Source organism: Adiantum capillus-veneris, chromosome 26, assembly GCF_014529385.1.
Source record: "Adiantum capillus-veneris isolate H3 chromosome 26, ASM1452938v2, whole genome shotgun sequence".
Classification (NCBI taxonomy): Eukaryota; Viridiplantae; Streptophyta; class Polypodiopsida; order Polypodiales; family Pteridaceae; genus Adiantum; species Adiantum capillus-veneris.
In genome coordinates, this window is record NC_140956.1 from 141393623 (window position 1) to 141412110 (window position 18488).

The 18488-nt window shown below is 40.1% G+C and overlaps 1 protein-coding gene and 1 pseudogene across 1 annotated transcript; both read right to left on the reverse strand.

Moving 5' to 3' along the window:
• Positions 1–2147: 2147 nt before the first annotated feature.
• On the reverse strand, positions 2148–3875 carry LOC147424288 (uncharacterized; annotated as a pseudogene).
• LOC147424289 (uncharacterized) lies at positions 3737–4779 on the reverse strand. The gene is made up of 2 exons (XM_086501362.1): positions 4768–4779; positions 3737–4300 (listed from the first exon to the last, which is right to left on the reverse strand). The coding sequence occupies exon 2, from the start codon at positions 4277–4279 to the stop codon at positions 3878–3880; it is 402 nt and encodes a 133-aa protein (XP_086357488.1). The 5' UTR covers positions 4280–4300; positions 4768–4779; the 3' UTR covers positions 3737–3877.
• Between the last annotated feature and the right edge of the window lie 13709 nt (positions 4780–18488).

Sequence of the window (18488 nt, forward strand, 5' to 3'; positions counted from 1 at the left end):
AATTTGATCTTTAAGGATGATCTCTCTCTCTCTCTCTCTCTCTCTCTCTCTCTCTCTCTCGTTAACCTTTGAGGTCATTGTGTCCCCCTCTCCTTGTATAAGTATGTGAGCATGCAAGCCCTTGAGTTCAAGAATCAACGTTCATCGGCTAAAATTTTTAGGTCTCTTAGGATCTTCTTCTTCTTCTTCTTCTTCTTCTTCTTCTTCTTCTTCTCTCTCTCTCTCTCTCTCTCTCTCTCTCTCTCTCTCAGGCTGCATGTCTAGTTTGTATTAAAATGAAGCATGTGAGAGGCGAAGAGCCTAGTCACGTGTACCAGCGAGCCTACTTTCTGCCCAATCACAGGAGCCGGATCTTCTCTCTCTACCTATCTAATTGTGGTAGTTAAGAGCCTCGAAATGGGCACAGTCTTTCACATGGTTGACTTTTGTTTCCCTGTTGGTTAGCAGGAATCTGCTCAAGATCTATCTCATCACTCAGTCAAATCAAGCATTTATCTTCAAAAAGCCACCGATTTTCTTGACTTGCAAACAAAGTTGGAAGGCTATTTAGCCGTTCCAAAGTGACCAGGCTCTAAATGTAAGAAAAATGACATGGAGAGAGTCCTACAATGGAGGCACATGCATAGAGGTAGCCCTACAATAAGGGACCGGAGTCATTATTTCTAGGGGGAGGCAAAGGGTCCACATTAGGTATGCAACACCAAGGAGGACCCAAATGAGCAAAGGATTGCTAACTCCAAGACCAAGGCCAATACTCTCGACTGGCAATGATCATCCTCCAATGCAATTACATCAGTGTTCTAGAAAAATATTTTTTTCAAACATACAAAATTACTTTCCTAGTATTTTCCAAGAGGAAATTTAGAAAATTAGGTTTATTTTGTAAATTTTTAGACTATTTTTATCTATTTTGGGAGGGAATATCTCCTTTTTGCCTTGAAATTGAAAACATCATGATATTAAGCTGAGACACATTTTCCCAAACACTGAATGGAAGACCCACCTTGCATGATCATTGCCGTGAGCACTGTAGCAGCAGTCAGGAGTTCGAGATGTGAAAACTTGGGAAAGCTAAAAAGCTTGGATGATCACGTTGGAGCTCTCAACATTGTAGCATCCACTGAATGGCCAAAAAAAACGATGAAAGTGTGGAGACAGATGTGGGACTCTCTCTCTCTCTCTCTCTCTCTCTCTCTCTCTCATGGTATGGAGGGTCACAGCTAGGTAAAAATGGAGCTCGTCAGGATCAAGGGTGACGGACAGGTGGCGGTAGAGGAGTAGGTGGCTCAGCAAGCACTTGTGGCGAGCGGGACATGTATTGGATCCACAGTCTTGGCGTCCTGGCCAATAGAGGATTGAGGTTGTATAAGGGTGTGGGGCTTATGGCGGATTAGCTATTGGTAGCTAGGGGTGTTGATAGAGTAAACTACATGAAGCATGTTGTGGCAACATTTGAGAAGTTGTACATAAAGTAAGTGGTGGGTTGTGTTCATGATCGAGTTTGGGGTGGGGAGGGGGAGGGGGAGGGGGAGGGGCGGGGGGAGCATTCACTGTCAAGCGCCAAGGCCAACCAATGGCACTCTCTCTCTTTCCAAGAGAAATAGACATATGACATTGCTCAGTAGGACTAAATGGGATTGGCCTTCTCTCTCTCTCTCTCTCTCTCTCTCTCTCTCTCTCTCTCACACACACACACACGAGATCTCGTGACACACACGAGAGTGCCGTAGAAAATGAAACATATTCTCTCTCTCTCTCTCTCTCTCTCTCTCACACACACACACACATGCACGCACGTTCGAAACAGATCAACTTATCGATGTGTGGTATAACTCGCTATTCGTTATGTTTCCAAGTTGCGAAGTAGAGCCATCCTTTACAAAAACAAAAGTAATCACCCTTCAAAATTGAAAGCTAAACCAAACTCTATAGCCTTGGTAAAGAGTTTAAATAATATAAATATATATATGGTACTAAGTATTGTGACTTTTTTTTTTATAAGAAGTCAAAACTAAGTCTTTTTTACATTTCAAACCAAATGATTAGTGACTTACCTTTCAATTTGACGTTTCAAACCACATGTTTCTTGAACTGAAGGAGAGATGAAGGAGAGAGTGTCACATGGATACCCTCTCCTTCCTTGAAAATTTTAAGATCAATTATATATAGTAGAGAAGTATAGATATACACTTTACATATGCAAGAATCGAACTCTACTGCACGGAGGGAAGAGCCTACCTCGTGACCATTTCACTCGAGCACACTTGCGCTGCTGATTGCACTGGTGCACATTATTGAATATAAAAGAAATCCCTGTTTGGGCCTTGCCACACTACTGGGTGGTACTGTCCCCGCCTCAATGCTGCTATACCATTGCGCCCATCTTTGCCTCGCTTCCAGCGTTGCTCAGTACCTCCCTTGTCAATCGCCACCTACCTACGAGTCCACAGCACCCTTTCCCTTCACTCCCTTGCTTCACGCATCTGGTTTGATTCGGCTCATATAAAAAAAATTCCCAGTCTGGGCCCTGCCACACTGCTGTGTGCTATTGTCCCCGCCTCAATGCTGCTATACCACTGCGCCCAATTTGCCTAGTTTCCAGGGTCTTTCACAAGATGTTAGCTATTTACACTTTGCGAAGCTACATGGTCTGGTCCATTGCATTCCATGAACCACCTCCACTGATGCCACTCAAGTGATTTGAAGAAGGCAGATGGGCGTCATTGGAAACAGGGTGTCTGGTTGCAACCCATTTCGAGGCCCTTTAGGTGTCACAGTAGTTTCAGACAACCATCGTTCATGACTTTGTTGGGATCCTGCTGTTTGTCATTGGGAAATGGGCAAAAAATTCCCCATAGTGTAGAATTCTTGAAGAAAATATCGACAACTGCTTGGATTTTCAAGCACCTCATGTGATAGCGTTACAAGAGATCCCCAGATCACTGCGGTTGATATCTGTTTGGCATTGGGAAATGGGCACAAATCCTCAAGTGCAGAATTCTTTAAGAAAAGATCGACAACTGCTTGGATTTTCAAGCATCTCATGTGATAGCGTTACAAGAGATTCCCAGATCACTGCGGTTGATATGTTCCTCTCTGGTGTAATGGCACCAGCAAGAGTTGCCTTTGAGGCGAGCTGTTGTTGAACAACATCAAACACAAAATTAGGAGCTTGTACTAAACGACTGTTGCATTCGAGAATATGCAATTCCAGGCTGGCTTTGCAAGCTAGCATAAAACCCAACTTGTTGCTCTTGCAGCGTTTGCTGCCTCAGCAACAACTTTTTCTTTATTCGCTGGCGACAAAGCACCCATTCCTCTATCTGTTGCTGTGCAGCAGCCTCATGCATTCTGTGTGCATAAGACTTCAAGTTTGATGGGTAAGGAGACAACTTGCTGGAGAAAGTGGAAAAGGCTCCCATTTTCCAAAGAACTCTGATGATGCACCTGTCAAATTAGATACACGTGGTTTTGGCATGGCAAAGCTCTGTTCCGACGATGGTTGCTTTGCACTGAAATTCCAAGGGGCTCTCCACACAGTGTACAAAGTGCATATCTTGAGATTGTTCTAATCGCCAATCATTCAGTACTACCTTATCTATGTTATTTTGGGGCTCCTTTTCAATGCAATTATCTCCATTTTGCGCAAATGGGTTGAACAACCGTAGAGAAGGGGGTAAGCAGGATGTTGAAAGTAAGGGTGAAGCATCTAGTATAGAGGTGGCATCAACACATTCATCACTTGATGAAGCACTATCAATACCCTTACCATGATCTGCGTAACTTTGAGACTCACCCTGCAAAGTGGAGGAGGTCGTCCATGAGCTACAGGTGGAACTGCAAGTTGTTTTGGATAATTTACATAGCCGGACGAGGTCTATGATAGACTACCAATATAGGTATAACCAACATCGAAAGAATGCTTTGATTGGGAATTTTCATGCTTATCAAAAGCCATAGCATTGTATCCAGAAGCAGGCAGTCCTCCATAAAAGGGGAATAGCGAATTGGATAATGGTGGCAAATCATCATATGCAGGAGTTCCCATTGACAGTGACGTATGTAGAGGCTCTGAATAAGCTGTGTAGAGCAAAGGGTGATGTCTTAATGTTTGCATTTCATCAGAGGGGGTATCCACTTGAGATACCTGCTCTGATGAGGACTGTTGAATATGGTCTTTAACAGCTGTCCTTTGCTCTTCAAGATGAGGGGGCGCCGATGTTGCTCTAGGGATCTCCCCCAACAGTTTTTCTAGCTCTTCATTGTTTTCTTCTTCCATGAAAGAAAACCAGTGTTGGGACTACCAGGAAAAGGAAACCAATAATGAGAAAATCATAAAGAAGGGGAGAAATAAGGAAACAAACCCACTACACATTAATCTAATCAATGGTGCAAGGTCTTTAAACATAGTGAACACAGCCCTGCAAAGCAAAGTATCAGCCCTCCACCTTGAGATCTGTTGCCCTGCTCCCCGCAGATGCTGCAAAAATAGAGATAGCCAAAAAAACAAAACAAAACAAAAGGCACACAAGCACAGAACAAGTCAAGAAAATGTGTGTACACCCGAACAGAAAAAACACATGAAGCTGAGTTGCACTTGCAATCAAATTGTTGCTACTCCTCAATCTAGCAGAAATAATAAACAACCCAGAGACAGCCGCTGCTTCGCATGTTGATACTAAAACCCAAGCCAAAAGATGATAAACAAAATTGAGTTGCTGATCGACAGTAGCAAAAAAAGTTTGCAAAGGTGTGGTGGCAGTTTACCTGGTTCGACAGCTTCCTTGAAGTGATCGGAGACTTACAAATATGCCAAAAATGTTAAAAAAATGACGGCGGCGATGCAACCTACCTAAGAAAGGAAGAAGGAAATGTTCAAGGTGATGCTGATGAGAAGCAGAGTAGCTGATGTCCAAAAGAGCAATCCAAAAAAAGGAGGAAAATGACGCGCGAGAGAGAGAGAGAGAGAGAGAGAAGCGGCAAGCAGCTGCGTAGAAGTGGATCTTTTTCCTTTTTTTTTTTATAAATATTTCTGAGCGCAGAGCTGCCTTTGCTAATTTATTTTCCACGCCCAATGCACCCAATCCATCGAACAAAAATAGAAATTCCATGCATGCCCTCCCACCCAAAAACACACCTTTACTTGGCCACTCCCCATTGGCTTAATCTCCTATGGCCATGCTAGCAAATTTCCTCCCTATAGAATGTGCCTTACGACAGTGCCAACAAATTATCAGCTTTGGCCGGTTAGATCTTTCTCGTTCTTTTAGTATTCAAGTCTCACTGGTTCCACCATTGGTCCTTTCTTAGAGCGAAAATGGTCAGTTTTGAGGGGAGATTTCGAAACAAAACACGTTATGACAACAATGTGCTCATTCACTCATTATGTGTCCTGTGGCAAAATCTTTTCGTTGTGCTTCGGTCGATAGCCCGTTTGAACCCACCCTTTGTATATCGTACGAAGCACAAAATGGATGAAGCTGCCACATCATTAGGGTGTCACGTCAAAAGAAATTATATTGCCACCTCAACAGGTATCTATGTGAGAACACCGAGTTTTTTGCCCTGTCATACTCGGATGCAACAGGATTCATGGAAAGTTTCAACGCTTGCTCTCGCCAAGGCTATGCTTGTTGTTAAATTCTTTCCCTTAGATGGTACCCAATGTTCATCTTGCTCATTCTGGTTGAAGAGTCCTAGGCAACCTCTCCTCATGCCTTTGCTTTGGTCTCAACAACTAGCATCATCTATATCTACCTTTTTGCCATGTGTTGTATAAGCCGACATGCATTGGAGTCATTTTCTTTATTTATTAGACCAATTTCAATGGAGTTCACTTTCTCTGTAATGAGTAGGAGGAGGTACTTATCACCTCCACTACATACAATCGATGATACTCTTTAATATTAGTGCTTATTTCTTGTTGTTTACAACCAAACTCTTGATGTATATAATAAGGTTTGGAACACTTTGTCGCTAATAACATCAACTTGATTTCTTGATATAGATCTCTAGCATTTTGCAACATCTTGTATGCATATGAGATCATTGTGTAGAAGTTTTTTTGTGAGCTTCAAGAATTGTGGTGTGGATATAGGTTATCATTGTTAGAGCTACTCTCTTGGCTAAAATACCGATTTGTCTATGTGTCCCAAGACCTCACGCAAGACCATTTTCTTTATTGCTACTTCACATGAGCATTTATCATCTCAATATTTTTGACATTTGTAGGGAGAAGCGGTAAAAGCTTACTGTGACCTAGCAAACTACTCGGACCCCTCCCAAGTAGTAGTTCGTGATATTGATCACTACAAGAAATACAAGTCTAATTTTCATGGGACTGTAAAACCCAGAGGAGACTGAATATTGGATCCTCCTCCTAGCCAACCTATTATAGGAGAGCCCATGGCCCTCTGCCCTAAACGGATCCCCTGTCTACACCTTCAGTCCGGCCCTTGGCCTAAGTCCTTGACTCCCCTAGGTCGGGCCTGCCCTCTAGCCCTTGGCTTGACATTACTCCCCCCTTGGAGAAGCGTTTTCGTCCTCAAAAACACAAGTGGTAGTATCTTCGTAAGAAAACTTATGTTTTCTGTGTTGTTTATATGACTGATACTTGGTGCAGTGAGGAGGTTCAATGAAACCAAGAGCAACAGCTTGATTTTCAACATTGTTGTACGTTTGCAACCACTTGTATCTAAATGGTAACTCAATTTATAACTCACTTGAGTACTTTAAAGGAGTAACCACAACTAAGAGGCATAACCAGTTTGCAGCCTTTCTGAAGGTACTGGAATAATGCAAGAAAACCTTGGCGCAACTTTCTATGAAGTTGCGAGCGAGCCAGACTTCCAACTTGCATGAGTATCTTGAAAAGCTCATAGCTACTAAGAAATAGAATAGTAAGTGTTCTCATGTCAGACTTTTGAACATGTTGGAACACACAGAACTATATGTTCATCCCTAATGTAGGTTACATGCCAGCATAATTTGTCAACACACTTACTAAGTCCTCGACTTATGAAACTATTGAAATGGTATCCAATCCCACCACAACAGGTGTTCAAAGTTGAAAACCTAACCAATAGAATTCTAGAATAGGGAGAGAATCACCCATTCAGAATGCGTTGTGCTAATGTATGCGCTTAGCAGATCCTTTAGCAAAGAATACATGTAAGCTACCCATTCAACACGGGATGAATAGCAGTAGTAAGGGTGAGGTACTTTTCCCCAACCACTTACAAACAGTCGTCCCAGATGACTAGTAAACGGGGTTCACCATATCATACAACCTTGTTGAGGAAGCAACAATTTCCTAAAGAGTCATCATGGTTATCTTGGAAGATCCACAAGCACCCAAACCGAGTCATGACCTCAAGTGGTGATTGGTAGACCCAAAGGAATCTCATAGAGATACTACACATAGAGTGAAAAAATGCTTCATAAGCAACAACTTGATGAATACGCATGCCGTTCCAAATTATCTTTTGCTAAACACTAGGGCCCATAACACCTAGTGTGCATGCATTTAGCAAAAAAACAGATCTGAACTTGTATATCCATAGTCATCATTGCCAATACTTATGGAAAATGTGATGCTCGTAGCACACATTAAAGAGAAATGTAAATAGTTTTGAAGAGAAACTAAATACTATCAGCGGCAATCATTTGCAAGCTTTGCTGAAACGTTTGAACTATAATAGAATGTGAAACATTAATCACTTCTAAGGACAAACAATGAAACTTTTTCATTAACAACTTAGAGCCTTGATATATATATAAACAACCATTTGTAATGTTGTTTAGCAGTACTTGTACATGAACAAGTCATTCTAAGCATCCGACAATCTCTGGCCACCGAAATTGTTCCTGACACGTCGTAATGAAAATGGTCTAGAAAACAGATTTGACAGCACCTCCAGGGACTTTGTCGTGACACATACTTGAAATAGGGGGCTCCACTGCCAGTAACAGAGGCTCATATTCTCCACATGTGGAATATGTCTCATGTAAGAATGTCTATAAAGAGAACATACTTCAAGTACAAGATGTACTTGTGCGTGGAGGTAACTGCAAACACTCTACGATGGGCTAAACCAAAATCCTTGAGTCCCTAGACCATGTTGTATCCCATGTGACAACATGTGCCAAATAAACCCTACAAATGGGCATATAACTACATAATGCAAAAACTTATGTTGGACACTACGGCCCCAAAGGCTTGGCTCTTACATGACCTTGTCATCTCTCTAAAGAGAAAAAATGGATGACAACATAGTTTATGCATCCTACGTAGAAAAAGAAAACCAAAAAACATAAAACCAAATCAGATGCGTATCTGGAGGGTGAACTTTGTGTTCACGTATTTGTAGGCATCCGTCCAAATTCCCCACCTGCAAAGTCCTAGGAACATTAATTGAAAATTAGTAATATGCAAGTAGTATTGCACATGATTGCACGTGTAACCTTGGGTGTTGCCTTTGCAATCCAGACCCCTTGGTTAAATGTTGCATGAGAACTGCTCAACGAGCAGCTGGCCCTTGTCCGTGACCCCTGTTGGTTGTTGCCCTTGGCAGGTTATTACTTTTGAAGTTGAAATATTTCCACTACCCCTTGGTAGTTTGTGGACTTCTTTCCTTGAAAATGCAAGTGTGAAGGTTCCAAGAATGGACCATCAACCCTTACTAAGTGATTTAGTAATCACGTCGTGCTGGGTCTTACCCCAAATTGTACTCATATAAGCACTCTTAGTGCTAATAAGAGCTTCACTGAAATTGGAGTCGTATGCACAATGAGATCGTTGTCACACCCAAAATCCATAATGTGGGGTTTTTGTGAGCAGTTGTACGGTCTAAAATGTTGGCTTCATACTTACACCTTGGTAGAAATAATCCCTGATGAGTTTAAGACATTCAAAATCACTAATGGCAAGACTCTTGCTTGTCCATTTACAAACAGATGGCTCTTTGTCATGCCCAAAAAGGTGGTAATAGATGGCTCTTAGCCCTTCCTAGTAGCTCGTAGCCCTTCCTGTTACCATATTAGCATAGAAAGATTGCAATAAAATCATGTTTAGTTTCATGTGCACCTTTCCCACATAAAAGTTGGAGGGAGAGAGAGAGAGAATGTTGGGCTGAGGAAATCCCCTTATTCTAATGTTTTGTATGTCCCTTGCATATGATCCCATGCAGAATATGTATGTGTCATAGCTTATCCTAGAAGCATAGAGCAGTGTAATTGTACCATGCTGTCACGGGAACCGAATAATAGAGATCGATAGAAAAAGATAGAGAAAGAGATCTTTGTATTGATGAATCTTTGTAGAGTTTAGATACAACAGAGGAGAAAAATATATGGACGCACTCCGTTGTACGGAGCTCGAACCTCCCGACCACCCCCGAGCTTCAGTTCGCTTGCATGCAGCGTCTCACTCGCACTCGCACTCGCACTCGCACTCTCACTCTCACTCGCACTCGCACTCGCACTCGTAGAAGAAGAGATCGGTGAATGATCCCCAAACGCACCACCCGTCGTGCTTTTATCCTTCTTTTCCTCGAAAAGCCTACACGATTTTCGTACCGAGTATACCTGCGAGAATAATATAAGAACGTGATCGCTAAGCGATCCGTAAAGGTTAGATTTTTATCATGACACTTTGCACAGATCCTGTTTCACACATTGATTTCTGCATCGCCTACAAAATAGCCAAAAGAACATACTCGTGCAACCAATTCAACATGATAATCAAAGTAAAAAAACATAATTATATACCTTCATAATCTCAATTTTCATACTCTATCATGAAGAAACAATCCACTTCTTGGTTGATAGCAGGGAGAACTGTATGAGGTTGTATGTCTGTCTGTCCCTGTGTACACTACACTGCTACTGTCTTCTGTTTGTTTTCATCATAACTTTTGCAAACGAACTCAGAACAGAGCAATCCAGGTACTCAAAACGACGGGAATAGGTCTGGTCTACAAGGCAACGCGGACAGAATTGTGAAAAACGTCTCTGTTTGGCTAAAAACGCAACTTTTAGGTCGCGACTCATAAAACCTCTATTTTTGGGTATCCACTACTTTTACAACTTATTTTAAGCCTACTCATGCATTTTAAGCTAAAACACATAAATATAAAATATTGATATTAATAAAAATCTCAATTTTACTATTCATAGACAGACTATCTGTTATTCATTAATCTTTATCAAATCCGTCTTTAGTGTATTATTAAAAAAAAAGAATATATGTTCTCTCTTAATATTTCAACTCATTCGTATAAGCTCTATTTAATAGACTATTCAACAATCTTTCAAATCGTGCTAACGAAAGATATGCCCTGCTACATTCTTTTCGACTTTAAGAACTTCAAATATTAGTCCTATTACATTCTCCCCTTATCAAAATTAACTCTGTCCTCAGAGTTGGTCTAAAGAGAGAAAAATTCTCTTTGCAAAACACTAAGATCAACCCATGATGCATCCTCTACTGGATAGTTCTGCCACTTAACCAAAACTTCCACAATGTCTCTATTTCTCATATGTTTAAAACGCCTATCTAGTACTAAGTCTGATTCTACAGTCAATGGTCCGTCATCTTTCAACTTAGAGTTATCCTCTAAAACATGATGTACATTAGGAACATACTTTTTCAATAAACTCACATAGAATACATGATGCACTTTAACATGAGAAGGCAATTCCAATTTGTAAGCTAATGAACCAATGCGCTTTAAAATTTTAAATGGACCAACAAATCGTGGAGACAATCTTCTATCATTTCCAAGAATCAAATGAGACTTCTCAGGAATAACCGTTAAAAAACCATATCATCAGTTTCATACTCCACAACACGATGTTTCTTGTCATAATACAGTTTATGTCTCTTTTGAGATTCTCTAATATTCCCCCTGATTTTGGCCAACTCGTTATCCATTTTCTCAAGCATCTCACGTGACAGTTCTACCTTATTCCTCGAGCTAAGAAAATTTATAGATGTGGGACAGTTATAGCCATACATTGCCTCAAACGGAGTCATCCTAATAAATGAATGATATGAACTGTTGTATGCAAATTCAAGCAAAGGCAAATATTCATTCCAATTAGATTGGTTTTCATTGACATACATTCGTAACATATCTTCTAAAATACGATTCACCCTCTCCGTTTCCGCATCGTTTTGAGGATGGAAAGCATTAGACATGCGTAACTGGGTACCTATAGAGTCAAAAGTCGCTCTCCAGAAATGTGAAGTGAACTTAGAATCTCTGTCAGACACTATGCTCTTGGGCATGCCATGCAAACGAAATATCTCTTTCATAAACAAGTATGCAATGGTCAATGCAGTATAAATTATTTTTACAGGAAAGAAGTGAGCTTGTGTTGTGAGTCTATCTACCACCAGAAAGATCGAATCATACCCTCCACGAGTAGTAGGAAGTCTAATGATAAAGTCCATGGATATACACTCCCACTTCTGTAAAGGAATGTCTAAGGGTTGAAGGTCACCAGGCATCCTCTTATGCTCAATCTTAACTTGTTGACATTGAAAGCACTCACACACATAATTCTTAACATCCAATTTCATATGCAGCCAAAAGAATAAGGTTTTAATCTTTTCATATGTCTTATTTAATCCAGGATGACCACAAAAAGGTGAATTATGACACTCATGCAGAATTTGACTCTTAAAAGAAGAATTTGCAGGAATACACAAGCGGTCATAATAATACAGATTTCCCTTATACAAGTGATATCTGTTCTCATACATCTCACCAATATTCTCACGCAAGAATTTCAAAATAGGTATGTAAAAAGAATCATTTTCAACTTCGGCATGTATCTCATCAACCAAATCGGATTGCACAACAGTCAACAAATTACACATGGGCCTACGACTCAATGCATCTGCAACTTTATTTTCTTTCCCACACAAACACTTCAAATCAAAGTCATACTCAGCCAGCAATTCAATCCATCTTCTTTGTTTTTTTATTTAATAATGGCTGAGTGAAAATATACTTCAAACTTTGATGAACAATACGCAATTCAAATTTGACACCAAGCAAAAGATAACGCCAATGTTTCAATGCATGAATAATAGCAAGCAATTCTAGATCATGTGTTGCATAGTTCAATTCATGTCCTCTTAATTTCCTAGACTCATATGCAACCACTCTTCCTTCTTGTGTCAAAACACACCCTAGTTGTTCACCACTAGCATCACATGACACAACAAACGGTTTGCCCATCTCAGGAACTTTCAAAACACAATTTTTTGCTATTTTAGCCTTCAAAGTTTCAAAAGCAGTCTCACAGGTAGAAGTCCACACAAAACCCTTGTCTTTCTTGGTCAATTCGGTCAAAGGACTTGCTATCTTAGAGAAATCTTTAATGTGTGCTCTCTCATATTGTGCTAAACCCATAAAGCTTCTTACATCTCTTACTAACATAGTCTTAACTTTATCAAGATCAATGTGAATCCCCTCTTTAGAAATCACTCTTCCCAATTACACAATCTGATCCTTTGCAAAAGAATACTTACTTGCTTTGGCATACAATTTATGTTCACGCAAAACCTCAAATATTTTCTTTAAGTGCAATGCATGATCTTCTTCATTCTTAGAATACACAAAAATATCATCCAAGAATACCAGAATGAAGTCATCAAGGTACGGGTGAAAAATATTATTCATTAAGCACATGAAAGTTGTTGGTGCATTAGTTAAACCAAAAGCAAGAACTGTAAATTCATAATGCCCATAACGTGTACGAAAAGCAGTCTTTGGGATGTCCTCGACCTTAATGCGGATTTGATGGTAGCCAGAACGAAGATCAACCTTTGAAAATATTATGGCACCACTCAAATGGCTAAGCAATTCATCTATGTGAGGAAGAGGATATTTGTTCTTAATGGTCTGTTTGTTTAACCCCCTGTAATCAATGCATAACCTATATGTACCATCCTTTTTTCTTTTGGAATAACACAGGACTGCCCCAAGGAGATACACTAGGTTTAATGAAACCCTTTTTCAAAAGGTCATCAAGTTGTATCTTGAGCTCTTTAAGCTCATCAATATTGAACCTGTATGGAGATCTGGAATAAGGTGTCGCTCCTGGATATAGATCTATGGCATGGTCTACCGCTCTAGGCGGAGGTATACCAGGAAGATCGTCCGGAACACATCCTTAACTTCATGTAAGAGATCCTCTATAAATTCTCGATTTGTCTCTTTATGTTTATCCCCAGATTCTCTTTAATCTCATTAGCAAACACAAGCAACGTCTCACACTCTTATCTAAGTCACCTTATCAATTCCATTGCCAAAACTAGATTTAGAATCTCTTTCTTTCCACAAAGAGTGTGACTTATCATCATCAAATGATTAAAGATATATTTTTCTTTCTTAACAATCAATCAAAACATGATTTTCAATGATCTAATTGATACCAATGATAACATCATGCATATCAATGTTTATGTTATAGAAATCATCTTTATGATTTCGACTCTTCAAAGAAAAAAAAACAATTTTGCTACTAACTCTTTCGTGAAACTATTATTATCACTAGTTAAGTCCACAAGTCTTTTAACTTCTCGATTTAATTTCAAGTTTAATTTTTCAATCAATTTAGACGATAAGAAGCAATGAATACTATCCAAATCAATTAAGAAATTCAAATTTTAATCTCAACTACTACGCATAAATTCGATCTCACAGAAGCTTTCAAAGGACGTATCAAAGACATAAAACATCACAAAGAAGGGGTAGATGACTTACCTTTATCGTACGCATCGCCAAAAGTCTCCAATTGAGCCATCTTGGTACGTATTGTCTTATCAATCACTTTGCTCGAGCATTCGAAAGTCTCGTGGTCGTGCTCTCGATATTGAAAGTATAATCCCAATCTTTGAGTTCTTCAATCCACGCTTCTAAATCTTCGCATATCTTTCTTATGCCATCAAACTCTTTAAGTTTAGCCTTCGTTAAGAATGATTTGGTTGTCGCTTCTCCCATATCGTCATCGTTTCTTTTGGCGGTACCCCAGTGCCACCACGATGATTATTGTTTCCAGGTGGATTAGCATGGTTTTTACCTTCATGTTGGCCATCAAGGTCTACATAGATATCAAGCTCTCGTGCTGCTTTGCCCCGTAGAGCCTCAACACACTCCCGATTTGCAATTTTCAGATTTTCTCATAGTCGCCGAATCAGGTCTTCTTGCTCCTTCATCCTCCTCTCGTATCCTTCCATGTCCAGAATCAACCGCTTGCTCTGATACCAATTGTCACGGGAACCGAATAATAGAGATCGATAGAAAAAGATAGAGAAAGAGATCTTTGTATTGATGAATCTTTGTAGAGTTTAGATACAACAGAGGAGAAAAATATATGGACGCACTCCGTTGTACGGAGCTCGAACCTCCCGACCACCCCCGAGCTTCAGTTCGCTTGCATGCAGCGTCTCACTCGCACTCGCACTCGCACTCTCACTCTCACTCTCACTCGCACTCGCACTCGCACTCGTAGAAGAAGAGATCGGTGAATGATCCCCAAACGCACCACCCGTCGTGCTTTTATCCTTCTTTTCCTCGAAAAGCCTACACGATTTTCGTACCGAGTATACCTGCGAGAATAATATAAGAACGTGATCGCTAAGCGATCCGTAAAGGTTAGATTTTTATCATGACACTTTGCACAGATCCTGTTTCACACATTGATTTCTGCATCGCCTACAAAATAGCCAAAAGAACATACTCGTGCAACCAATTCAACATGATAATCAAAGTAAAAAAACATAATTATATACCTTCATAATCTCAATTTTCATACTCTATCATGAAGAAACAATCCACTTCTTGGTTGATAGCAGGGAGAACTGTATGAGGTTGTATGTCTGTCTGTCCCTGTGTACACTACACTGCTACTGTCTTCTGTTTGTTTTCATCATAACTTTTGCAAACGAACTCAGAACAGAGCAATCCAGGTACTCAAAACGACGGGAATAGGTCTGGTCTACAAGGCAACGCGAACAGAATTGTGAAAAACGTCTCTGTTTGGCTAAAAACGCAACTTTTAGGTCGCGACTCATAAAACCTCTATTTTTGGGTATCCACTACTTTTACAACTTATTTTAAGTCTACTCATGCATTTTAAGCTAAAACACATAAATATAAAATATTGATATTAATAAAAATCTCAATTTTACTATTCATAGACAGACTATCTGTTATTCATTAATCTTTATCAAATCCGTCTTTAGTGTATTATTAAAAAAAAAGAATATATGTTCTCTCTTAATATTTCAACTCATTCGTATAAGCTCTATTTAATAGACTATTCAACAATCTTTCAAATCGTGCTAACGAAAGATATGCCCTGCTACATTCTTTTCGACTTTAAGAACTTCAAATATTAGTCCTATTACACATGCCCTCATAGAGAGAGGTACCAAAAGTCACATCTTAACCCACTTACTGAGTCTGTGAGCGTGACTGTATGAAGGCGCAAATGTATGGCATGTTGCCTGTGAAGAAACATAAAAATAAAATGTCTAAAAACAACAAAAACTAAGCTCGTCCTTGACAGAGTAGCTAGTGCTATAGTGGAAGCATATACAACGATGGGTGGTGTATGTCCATCATACTAGTATGCCATGCATACAGATCAAAAAATGAAATGATAATCCCTTGGCTTCAATGACAGTCTCAACCATGTAAGCCACTGGTATACATGCCTTGCACGATTACACTGGCATGGATACATCACAGTGTGCCGTTGCGGAAACTATGAGCTTATATCCACATAGTGCTAAAGATGTGTGCCCTTATCGTTGATCTAAAATCAATCGATAAGACTTGTGCACATAAGAGAATCCATACATCACATTAAATCGAGCAAAGCACGTTGCTTTGTACAATGGCCTTTGATGGAGTCTATCCAAGCACTTTGCATGGCATAGCAGAGAAATATTTTCCAAAAGAAAAAGTAAAACATATACAAAACCAACATAACTTGAAATGGACTAACCTTGTCGCAACGTGTGGCAAGGTTTCTAGTAGTCCGCTCGAATCCGGCTCATAGCCATATGTACTCCGGGAGTGAGTGAGCGTATGTAGCATTGTGCACGTATGTCGCACGTGTCAATGCAAGGAACTTGCCGATACATCGCGTCCGAGCCACAAATGGCTCCAAGCACACAACAAGCCTAAACTAGTAAGCTCAAAGATGACGATGGTGTGTCACTCACCGCCCTACGCTTGCTTCATGGAGGATTCCTCGCCGAGAAGAAGAGGGAGACGTCACTACGCCGCGCTCAACCGCCTCGCCGCCGTCATGCCGCCGCAATGCTCGATCGCACTCTCTCTCTCTCTCTCTCTCTCTCTCTCTCTCTCTCTCTCTCTCTCTCTCTCTCTCTCTCTCTCTCTCTCGCCCGCCCATGCATACACACACACACAAGGAGATGAAGAAGAAGAAGATGGAGATGGAGCAAGAGCACTCTTCAATTGCACAAATGAGAGAATGAGTGAATTTTAGGTTTAGTTGACTTTTATATGAGCTGACCCCATTCACACTTGGGCGCCCATGCTTAGCCAACTAATCCCTCGAATGTTCCAGTTAGAGTGCGCCTCTCATCGGCTATCACTCTTACCCATTTCCTATTGGATCGACAAGCCCGGTACCTGACTCTACCAAGTAAATAATACAACTTCCATCGTAGGTGATATGGTGTCCGTGAGCCGTGAGGGTTAACATGCCCCCCTTCCTGATGTAGATTCCATCCTCGGAAGCTATTGAGTTGAAGCTCGTTCGTCGAAGTGGAAGAGCATTTGAGATGAATGTCCTTAGCCTTCTTCAGTCAAATCAAACAACATTGGCATAGTAATTGCATTCTCATATATAATTAAAAAGCATATGCAGTTGTAGGCAAACAATGTGATTGGTAACAGAATTTTAAACCATTTGTCAGCAATAAACATTAAATTGGAATATAATCAAATGCATAAACAGATGTAAAGGTAAAAAATTAAACAAGTCTGGGGTCGCTAATTTAACGGTCGAAAGGCACTAGAGATCGACTATTAATACCATGGGTAATCTTCTTAATTTTCTCTGGTCAATTAAGTTGTTTAATCGCGAGAGCCAAGTATTTCATGTTCGAGGGCTGACTAGAGGCTATACCTAGAAGACCTTGTAGTTAAGCTACAATAAAAGGAATTTCTCATGAAATCCTCACCTAACTGATTACCTTTTCTTTGACCCCCCAAAAGTCTTTTCTCATTGATTCAATTTTGATGTGTGTGCTTATTTTGTATGCCTTGGGTTTTTGCTTTTCAAGGAAAAGAGCCCACATTGGGAACCTCTAGTTCTCTAGTACCATATGCGATACATGTGAGTGAAGTACCAAATCAAGCTAAGATTTCTCTTCCAGCTTAAGAGTTTACATTGTGGCACTTTGATTTTTTGTTTGTTCGTTTTTTAGCATTTTAATTTTGTAACTTTGGGGGGTCATATAACACTGTTACCCTCCCCAGGCTCATCACATTAGTAAACTCCCTTTATAATACTTAAGTTAAAGGTCAATAGGGACAGCCCACTACAAAGCCCTAGTACATTTCACACAATGCTGCCTAAATCGGATTAAGAACCTAAGTAACCATTAATTATTAGAAAGGCATTCCCCATGGTATTAAGAGAAGATCTCTAACACCTAGCTTGGTCAAACTAGCTTAGTCGGACTTCTTGATTTTTAAACCTAGACAATTGATTATGACAAAAAATTACATTGAATTTAATGTTTGATACTAAGCAAATGCGTTGAATATTATGATACCAATCACAATCAAAGCAGACAAACATAGATGCAAAAAAGATAAGAGGCAATGCTAATGAACAAGAAACACTTGTTTGTGTTGATGGTCGCGCTTGATTTGAAGTGTGAACGAGAGAAAGATCCCATGAAGGTCCAAATCCTAACCACAGCAACACGTTCCTGTACACACTAGGAAACACAAAGAATACCTCTAGGAGGCACATCAATGGGAAAAAAGAACTTTGGTAATCACTCAACTCTAAAAGAGAAACACTCCTATCGTACTAATCCTACCTACCCTCCATCACTCGAGTGATGAGGATCAAAGGTGCTTTATGACATAGGTTTTTGTTTCAGTGTTCCGGATGTGAATGTGTAGGTCTAGGTCAATGTTTTGACTTTTGTTGTGCATACTTGTTTGCTAATTGCTCTTGCTCTTTATTATTTTTGTTTTTTGTGAGTATAAGGCTTTATATATACATTTCCTAAGATTGGGAGATTGAGAGGTCAGGGAAAGAAGGTTGAGAGGGAAGCAAGTGAATGATGACTACTAGCAAATACTCCCCCCTTCCTTGGGTAGATCATACCGTTTGAAATGAGCTTGTCACCCATTGAAACCAATTGTTCCAGTTGGTAACAGGTGGGGATTTTTGCCAGTAGTTTTCTCTTACCTTAGGTG